Source organism: Mercenaria mercenaria, chromosome 19, assembly GCF_021730395.1.
Source record: "Mercenaria mercenaria strain notata chromosome 19, MADL_Memer_1, whole genome shotgun sequence".
Taxonomy (NCBI): Eukaryota; Metazoa; Mollusca; class Bivalvia; order Venerida; family Veneridae; genus Mercenaria; species Mercenaria mercenaria.
This window is the reverse complement of record NC_069379.1, coordinates 9,085,523-9,096,235: the sequence shown is the minus strand read 5'-3', so window position 1 is coordinate 9,096,235 and position 10,713 is coordinate 9,085,523. Positions and strand designations below refer to the sequence as shown.

Genomic DNA, 10,713 nt, shown 5'->3' with positions numbered 1-10,713 from the left:
CACATTTAAAACATTTCTCTCCTGTATGTATTTTCATATGTACATAAGCCCGCCAGCTTAGCTCAGTTTGGAGAGCGTTGGTCTATGGATTGCGGGGTCACAATTTTGATCCAGGGGCGGAGCGTATGTTCTCTGTGATGATTTGATAAAAAGACATTGAGTCTGAAATCATTTGTTCCCCATCTTTGATAATTCATGTGGCGACGTTGGCAGGTACGGAATAACAGGTTTGTACTGATACATGATCCATGAACACTGGTTAGGTTAAATGCCCAGAGTTACATGACTGAAATACTGTTGAAAACCCCAAAACAAAGCAAACAATCTCATATGTACCAAAGACAGGTCTATTGCGGTCACACATTAAACTGGAATCCACCTAAAAACCAGAATACACTTTCCTTAACAGGAATGCACCTGTATTTCTTTTTAGTTCAAGGTATTTTTGAAGGTTTGTTGATATAATTCAATCATATATATCATAAATAATTAACATATGAAAGAAAAGTACGATACATTAACACAAAATGATTTTATACGAGATTGAAGTTCGGCGACCGCACGGGAATCCATAACCGAAATACACCCTTATTTTATTAATAAATGGTCTTTTTGTAGGGTTTATTGCAGAAATCATTCATGTATAATATTTAATAATTAGTTTACAAAAGGAAAATAAAACATTTTAACACAAAACGTTGTTGTAAAATCACAGTCACATACTTCACATTTAAAGATTGTCTTCCTTTTATGTTTTTTCATATGTATTTAAAGGTAACTGCTTAAAGTACATTTATAAGCGCAAAAATGTCATTTACATTCTTTTTCAGTATGCAGTTTCACATGCCTGATCAAAGATTCTTTTTGAATACATGCATAATCACAAAAACCACATTTAAAGCGTTTCTCTCCTGTATGTATTGCCATATGTCTCTTCAGACTACTGCTATTGTGACATGCATACTCACACATATTACACTTAAGGCTTTTTTCTTCTGTATGTATCTTCATATGATTTTTCAGAACGTACCTTTTATGACATGAATAATCACAAACATCACATTTATAAGGTTTCTCTCCTGTATGTACTACCATATGCCTCTTCAGACTACTGCCATCGTGATACGCACAATCACACTTATCACATTTAAAGTGTTTTTCTCCTGTATGCATTGCCTTATGCCTGTTCATAGAACTTCTCACATTACACACATAATCGCACATATTGCATTTAAAGCGTTTCTCTCCTGAATGTATTGCCATATGTCTATTTAGATTATTGCGATGGTGACATGCATAATCACAAACATCACATTTAAAGATCTTTGCCTCTCCTGTATGTATTTTGATATGTGTCTTCAGATATGCTCTCGAGTTGCAGGAATAATCACAAGTATTACATTTATAGCTCTTCTCTTCAGAATGTATTGCCATATGCTGCTTAAGATGACTGCTTTTAATACAAACATAGTTACAAAAATCGCAGCTGAGGCGTTTCTCCCCTACATGTGTTGCAATGTGTGATGTCAGACTACCTTTCAAGCTAAATGCAGAACCGCAAATATCACAATTATATTTATCTCCTATATGTACTTCCATGTGTAATTTCAGCTCATAAATTGTGTAAAATGCATGATCACAAACATCACATTTAAAACTTGGCACTCCTGTGTGTTTTAGCATATGTCTCTTCAGATTAGTGGACTGATTACATGCATAATCGCAAATTGCACATTTATAGAAATATTCTCCAGTATGTATTCTCATATGGATCTCCAGGTGAGTACTTTCAAAACATGCATAATCACATATCTTGCACTTCAAGGGCTTCTCTCCTATATGTGTTCTCTGTATGTGTCTCCTCAGGTCACACTTTGTATTAAATCTATAATCACATAGGTCACATTTAAATACCTTCTCTCCCATATGTTTTCTCATGTGTTTCTTCAGACTACTCTTTATGCAACTTGCATAATCACAAAAATTGCATTGAAAGTCCTTTTCCCCTGTATGTTTAGTCATGTGGATCTTCAAATGAATTCTTTGACTACCTGCATAATTGCAAAGATTACATTTAAAGGGCTTTTCTCCTGTATGTATTCTCATGTGTCTCCTCAAAAGACTTCTTTCACTACCTACATAATCACAAACATTACATTTAAAAGGTTTCTCTCCTGTATGAATTCTCATGTGAATCTTCAGTCTACTATTTGATTTAGATGAAAAATCACAAGCATCACATTTAAAGTTTTTCTTTGCTTTTTGCATTTTTATATCTTCAGTTATTTCTGCTTGAATATCATCCTTAGGTTCAAACATTTCTCTCCTGTATGTATTGTCAAAAGTTTTCTGTATTAAGATTCTCGTCACTCTTGTAGCTTCTTGCACTCCTTTAAAGTAGTTTTTCCCTTAGTTTAGACCCTTCTTTTGTTCTGTGTTTCATAGCAAAACTATATATACCATTATACATGTAGTGTAGTAAGTCTTCATGTATTATTCAACTTTGCCTTTAATATCAATGAATTATTAAAAGTTGAAATCCATCTACCGTCCTCATAGATCTGCAAAAAATTAAAAGTGACAGATTATCTCGCATGTATTGAATAATAGGAGAGATCGTCGTGATGTCATGCTTTGTTATCTGTTTTTCTGGTGGTGGGCAAAATAAATGTTTTTACACTGTTTGCTTATGGAATCGGAATTTCTAATTTTTAATAACTTTTTTGCTCATTTATGGATTTTCAAAATTCAAGAAGATTTGAAACACTAACAATATTTGTATTCAAATATCTTTTTTCAATGAATAACCGTTTTTAAATGACATGTAATTTTAAAAGCTGCATAGTGATGTTCAAATCTTTTAGAAAAACACTGTATTACGTGTGTAAGTTAAGCGTTTATAATTAATCCATTTTATTTCAAAAATAACAAAAGTGATTAATAAATTGCTTGTTTTATAGCCTTTCCATTGATAAAAAAATCATTGACATAATTTGTGTTTTAAGAAAGTTTAGACGATTAGGAAAACATCAGTGTTTACAAAACTACATGGACGATCGGTTTCTGCCCACCCGATCACTGTCTTATCAGTTCTAAAAATAGAAAATACACCGGATTTGTATATAAACACAATCCCTCCTACACCTTTTATGGCAAACACATTCAGAAGCACCCTATATAAACAAGAGAGCCATGAAGGCCCTGTATCGCTCACCTAACCTATTGACCTAAAGATCATTAAGGTTAACATAATTCTGACCAAGTTTCATTAAGATATGGTCATAAATGTGGCCTCTAAAGTGTAAACTAGCTTTTCTTTCGATTGACCCGGTGACCTAGTTTTTGACCCCATATGACACAGATTCAACCTGATACTAAAGATCATCAAGATTAACATTCTGACTAAGTTTCATGAAGATACTGTCATAAATGTGGCCTCTAGATTGTTAACATGCTTTCCCTTTGATTTGACCTGGTGACCTAGTTTTTGACCCCAGATAACCCAATATCGAACTCATCCAAGATTTTATTGAGAGTAACTTTCTGACCAAGGTTCATTAAGATTGGGCCGAAACTGTGACCTCTAGAGTGTTAACAGTCAAAATGTTGACGACGATGGACAGACAGACGGCGGACACAGGGCGTTCACAAAAGCTAACCTTTGAGCAAATCGTGCTCAGGTGAGCTAAAAATGCAAGTGTCAAGCCGTCCCATAACTGGACACCTCACCTGCATTCCAGCAGTCCAGTTACTGGAAAATATAGGAAATCTCATTAAGTTTTCTAGTTGTCTGGAACTGTGATATATTACCTAATGAATAAGCAATGATATCTATTATGTACATTCTATCGATACTTATCTGCAAACAAAATATTTTGTGAATACATACTAAAGAGTTATCATCTCCAATATATCACTGCATTATTAAGCCTATCAAATGAAAGTTTGCCAAAAAAAATGACAAGGTCACTGTGACAACATTCATTAAAGTCTGTTATCTGGTGGTGGACAAAACAATTTTTTACCGGATAGGAATTTAAATTCTAACAATTTCTACCCTTGATTTTCAAAATTTTTGTTTTGAAATACTTCCAATTTTCAATTTTAAGGTTCAAATATATTCTTTTTGAATGACTTTAACTGTTTCAAATGACTCTTGATTTCAATATCGGCAGTGTGATGCTAAAAACTAGGTCGTTCACCTGAGAAACACACCAAAACAGTGTAAGCTTGTTTGACCTAGTGATTTCATGGAAACAAATATTCTGTCCAATTTTCATTAAGATTGGACCAAAAATGTGGTCTCTTGAGTTTAAATAAGCATTTTCTTAAAATATTATCCTTATGACCCAGTTTTTGATCCAAGATGACCCATATTCAAACTTTACCTAGATTTTACCAAGGTTATCATTTCAACCAAATTTCATAAAGATCAATTGAAAAATACAGTCTCCATCTCATACACAAGGTTTTTCTTTGATCTGACCTAGTGACCTACTTTTTGACCCCATATGACCCATATTCAAACTTGACCTAGATTGTATCAAGGCAATCATTCCAACCAAATTTCATAAAGTTCAATTGAAAAATATGAATTCTATCACATACACAAGGTTTTTCTTTGATTTGACCTAGTGACCTACTTTTTTTAACCCAGATGACCCATATTCGAACTTGACCTAGATTCCATCTAGGCAATCATTTTGACCAAATTTCATGAAGATCAATAGAAAAAAATACAGCCTCTATCGCATACACAAGGTTTTTCTTTGATTTGACCATGTGACCTAGTTTTTGATTCCAGATGATCTATATTCAAACTTGACCTAGATTTTATTAAGGCAATAATTAAGACCAAATTTAATGACAATCAATTGAAAAATACAGTCTCTATCGTGTACACAATATTATTCTATAATTTGACCTAGTGACCTAGTTTTTGACCTAAGATGACTCATATTCAATCTTGATCTAGATTACATCAACGCAATCATACTGACCAAATTTCATGAAGGTCAATTGAAAAATATAGCCTCTATCGCATAAACAAGGTTTTTCTTTGATTTGACAGTGACCTAGTTTTTGACCCTAAATGACCCATATTCAAATTCGACCAAGATTCCACCAAGGCAAACCTTCAGACTAAATTTAATGACGGTCAATTGAAAAATACAGCCTCTATTGCACACACAAGGTTTTTCTTTGATTTGACCTAGTGACCTAGTTTTTAATCCCAGATGACCTATTTTCAAACTTTGCCTAGGTTTCATCAAGATTATCATTCTGACAAAATGTCATGAAGATCAGTTGAAAATTACAGTCTCTATCGCATACACAAGGTTTTTCTTTGATTTGACCTAGTGACCTAGTTTTTTTTATCCCAGATGACCCATTTTCAAATTTGGCCTAGATTGTATCAAGGTTATCATTTTGACCAAAATTCATGAAGATCAATTGAAAAATACAGCCTCTATCGCATACACAAGTTTTTTCTTTCATTTGACCTAGTGACCTAGTTTTTGATCCCAGATGACCCATTTTCAAACTCGGCCTAGATTTCATTAAGGTTATCATTCTGACCAAAATTCATGAAGATCAATTGAAAAATACAGCCTCTATGGCATACACGATCTAAATGTTAACAGACAGACGCCGGACATCGCGATCACAAAAACTCACCTGAGCATTGCTCAGGTGAGCTAAAAATAGATGAGAAATAATTCCTAACAAGGAGCTGCACTCAAAAAAACGCTTGATGTCCCCGGTGCCATCCTTGTCGACACAAAGCAACCCAAGTCCAAAACGAGATCAAGTTCAAGGTCACGGTCAAACTAAGGTCAGATGAAGTCTGGTCACAGGTTACATCTGCATTAGTATCAAGTCATTCTAGCTAGGAGTATTGATGCTAGATGAAATGGTCCCATTTGGTTAACCTCGTACGTAAGGATGGATGGACAAACGAACGAATGAACAGGACAATCACTATATGCCTCCCGCATCAGTAGATGCCAGGGGCATAAAAATAGACTATCAACAGACTTAAATACTATTCTAACACGATCCGCAGCAACTTATAATTGCTAAATAAACATATAGTGAAATCGCCTATACATGAATCAACGACAAAATATGGTTGGCTGTTACATTTCAACCCATACGATGACGACATAAGAAATTCTACTTCTATTCCATTACTTAAGAATCACTTCAGGGCCAAACGGTTGTAAACAACATTTCAAATCATACTTATAATAAAAAGTCATACTAACTTATGTGTAGGAGCGTAAAACACGTTTTGAACTTTTGATCCCTGAGTGAATTCAATTAGCTCAATCAAGACAACAAGAAACCGTTTACAATCATTTTCAATTTTTAAACTACCATTCTTAGTATTCATACTGATTACTGGCACTCGAGTAGTCCACGGATAGAAATCGCATATTTTTCGACTTCAAAAGCTTAAACAATACCAAGAAAAACAAGAGCTGTCAGTTGACAGTGCGCTCGACTATTCTCAGTGCTTGATAGTATAATATAAGCTATAAGTAAAACTTTAACATTATAACAAGCATATTCTAAGTCGAAAAGGGGCCATAATTCAGTCAAAATGCTTGATAGAGTTGCCTCCTCCTTTTTACAGACTGGGGTCATGATGGTAAACAAGTATGCAAAATATCAAAGCAATTGTAATATGTCAATGGACTTTGAAAATATTTTGGATGGTACGCAAACATTAACATTACAATAGCCTATTCTAAATCGAAAAGGGGTCATAATTCAGTCAAAATGCTTGAAAGAGTTGTCTCCTCCTTTTAACAAACTGGGGTCATGATGGTTAACAAGTATGCAACATATAAAAGCAATATGTCAATGGACTTTGAAAATATTTGGGATGGTATGCAAACATTCATTTATGTGAAGCTAACGCTAACGCTCAAGCCGAGGCGAGTAGGACAGCTCCCCCATTCTTCGAATAGTCGAGCTAAAAATGACTAACATATAAACATACCTTAGTATTTACCAGTTAAGTGTTTTTCCGATGAAGTCACGTTCGCGGGGGAATTAGCGAGGCCGAAATAGGGGTTTGTAGAAAGTCAAATTTAGCATGCTTGATAGTAATGCCCGGACACCAGTTTTATGAATATATTAATCGGGAACCGTTACTGCCCATATGAACTGGAATTATGAAAAAGACAAATGGTATTTTATATAACTGTAAAAAGATCACAAGTTTGCGTCAAATTAATTTACAGTCCCAACCACAGGGAAAACTGCGACATCAGAAAAAATAATTATGCTGGAGTATCATTATGAATTTTTGATGAAGAAATTCCATACTCAGAGAAACTTTTACCAAGTGTAGTGTTTGGGCAGTGTTTCACTGCCTTCTTCAGCACTGACTGACAGTGTTATGGTAGGTCACGTGACGTAGGAAGGTCACATGATCAGAGGAGAGGTCCGTAGATGGGGTGGGGGGTGAGCTCCAGGCCCTCGTCTCGGTTGAGCGATGGTCTCTATTGTTTAATCTCTATAGCCTCTTTGACTTTGCGTTTGATCAGTCTACTTTCACTTGTCAGAATCTTGGTGTTTTCAGATTTGATGGTATGTCCGGTGTCTTGACTATGTTCATGTATGGCTGAATTTGTTCTGGTCACATGCTCTTTTAGTCTAGTCTCTAGTGCTCTGGCAGTTTCCCTGTTGTAATCTTCTTCGCAGTTCTCACATTTCAAATGGTATATAATTCCACGTTTTTTACAGTTTATCAGTTGGATCTTTCACCCGAGTGACCTGACTCCTTATCGAGTTGTATGGTTTTGAGTCACAAATATTAATTTTACAATAACTTTTTTTTTTTTTTTTTTGGTTGGGTTTAACGTCGCACCGACACATTTTAGGTCATATGGCGACTTTTTACAATAACTGGGTAGTCAACAAACTAAGAAATATCTTGGCAAATTAGTATTGCTGTCACAAAGAAAATAAGAGTTCTTGTTGAAAGTGTATGTATCGTCTGCAAGTCGTAAAGTAATGACAGATAGCCTTAATTTTAAAACCCTCCACAAGGGCCTCTCTTGCACATACGCAATAAAAACGGGAGCTCTGCCAATGAAAATATGTAGACAAATTGCGAAAATAAAGCGTTGCAGGACCGTGTCTGGGGATTAAGGCTGTCCAGGTAGAGATTGGTCAAAATACACCTCAAAATTGGATGTAGCATGCATGTTGTACTATAGAAAATTGGTTTCGATTTTTCCCTACGACTAGTGATGAAGAAGTTACAATATAAGCTATTTATAGTAACAACAAATGGAAGTTATTCTAAAGAAAGGAACTGCGCATGACACTTCCTCTCATGATGGTGTATAATTGTGCCAAGTTACATCAAAATCCCTCCATGCATGAAGAAGAAATGCTTCGGACAAAGTCATTCTTGTATCTGACCTTTGGCCTTTAAGTTTGACCTTGACCTTAGACCTAGGGACCTGGTTCTTACGCACGACACTTCGTCTCGTGGTGGTGAATATTTGTGCTAAGTTATATCAAAATCCCTCTATGCATGAAGAAGAAATGCTCCGGACAAGGTTTCCATTCTTGTATCCTTTCACCTCTAAGTGTGACCTTGGCCTTAGACCTAGGGACCTGGTTTATGCGCATGACACTTCACCTCATGGTGATAAACATTTGTGACAAGTTATATCAAAATCCCTCTATGCATGAAGAAGAAATGGTCCGGACAAAGTTTTCATTCTTGTATCCTTTGACCTCTAAGTGTGACCTTGACCTTAAACCTAGGGACCTGGGACTTGCGCATGACACTCTGTCTCATGATGATGAACAATATTATTGTGCCAACTATCATCAAAATCCCTTCATGCATGAAGAAGATATGCTCTGGACAAAGTCTTTCTTGAATTTAACATTTGACCTCTAAGTGTGACCTTGACCTTAGACCTAGGGACCTTGTTCTTGCGCATGACACTCCGTCTCATGATGGTGAACAACTGTGCCAAGTTTCATCAAAATCCCTCATGCATGTAGAAGATATGCTCCGGACAAAGTCTGTGGACGCTGCCCGCCTGCCCATCCGCCCGCCAGGGGCGTTCTCATAATACGTCCCATTTTTCAAACGGGCGTATAAAAATGCAAGACTGTTATATAAGTACTGTATCTTTATGGAATTTAAACTTTGCAGTTCTCATAGTGCTCAATTTAACAGTTATGACTTGTGTTTAATGTTTTGCTCATTAAATAGTCAGATTTAGCTGGTGGACTTCATTAATGTTCGGCCACTCTTGTTCTTGCAGATGCACGAATCACGATATGAAGTTGATCATTAATATCGCAATATTTAGTAACAGTTTCTCATTTTTTGATCAGAAAACTTTACTTGTTTGAAAGAAATTTTGTAATTTAACTTTTTATTGAATTTAATTTCTTAAATAATAAATGTGTATTCACTGTTATGACAGATTTCATATTGATTTTGGTTTGAATTAAGACCAATGCTTTACTCTACAACGCGTAATTATCTTAGATGTGCAAGAAAATTCATTATGATATGGCTAACAATGCTTCAAGTTCAATCGTCAAAACGATGTTATGTTGACGTCACATCAACGTGATATTTAGCACCATGTACACATCACATTAAAAACATGTTTTAAACGAAATGTCACATTGCACGAATGTTTTGATTAATTTATACACATACTGAATTAGTTATTCAGTAATACTGAATTAGTTATTCGCTTTGCTGAATAATTCGCAAATTTTTTTGCTCGAACAGAATTCTGCCTCAAGATGTATTACAGTTTCTGGTCCTGGCGTGTTTTAACAAATACCTACTATTGGTGCCATGCTTGTGCGAAGGAAGAGTTCCATCATAATTGATATAATATTAATAATTAAATTTTACAATAAACTTTTATAAAGAACATATTAGAATCGAAATAATTTATAGCAAAGCAGTGCTTTAACACTATTTATACACTCAGGCAGTTATACATTGTCCGAAATAATATCACTCGGGCGTGAAATTATTACACCCGGCATATAACTTCCCATCGTGTATAAATAGTGATAAAGCACTGTTTTGCTATAAATTATTTCTGAATTAAGGACATTCAATTTAGCTTTTATATAGTTTTATTGATAGAATTTTACATATTGCATGTATTAAAGAAAAAGATCGCGATCAAACGATCTTGACAATGACGAATATCCGTATTCGAACTTTTGGTCGAATTCCTGGATATCCGAGTACTCGGATACTCTTTACAGCCCTAAGAATCTAAACTTTACAAGAATGTAGCTGTTTTCTCAGTTAGTCAATGAATAAAACTAAAACCTGAAATGAAATCCTGGACCACGATGAAAATATCCTACATGTGTAGTTCTGGCTACCCTATTTAACTGACGCTGTTTTTATGTTGTTGTTGTTGATCTGTTTTTGACCGGAAGGTCATGGCGATGACTGACGCCAATGAACACGTTTTTATTACACAGCACATAAAAATCTCCGAGCTAAAAATATCCTTACCTGCGAAAAAAATGTGATTTTCGGAACGTGACAAAATCCGAGGAGCAACTCTTAAACCCCTTTTCTTTACTGTACAATAATAATTCAAAAGATAAAGTCACAAACTATTCGACAAAATTACTTGTGCACTTTTGTACGTATGACGTATTTTATCAAAGGGAAATAACTACCCC

At 35.2% G+C, this 10,713-nt stretch overlaps 1 protein-coding gene across 3 annotated transcripts; it reads right to left on the bottom strand.

The window, feature by feature from the left end:
* Positions 1-517: 517 nt before the first annotated feature.
* LOC123542566 (zinc finger protein 665-like) lies at positions 518-10,713 on the bottom strand. Of its 3 annotated transcripts, XM_045328473.2 has the most exons (3): positions 10,541-10,713; positions 7,010-7,176; positions 518-2,561 (listed from the first exon to the last, which is right to left on the bottom strand). In XM_045328473.2, the coding sequence occupies exon 3, from the start codon at positions 2,317-2,319 to the stop codon at positions 811-813; it is 1,509 nt and encodes a 502-aa protein (XP_045184408.2). In that variant the 5' UTR covers positions 2,320-2,561; positions 7,010-7,176; positions 10,541-10,713; the 3' UTR covers positions 518-810. The 3 variants fall into 3 exon arrangements, with proteins under 3 accessions (XP_045184408.2, XP_045184406.2, XP_045184409.2); XM_045328471.2 differs by lacking the exon at positions 7,010-7,176; XM_045328474.2 differs by lacking the exons at positions 7,010-7,176; positions 10,541-10,713 and adding an exon at positions 10,349-10,455.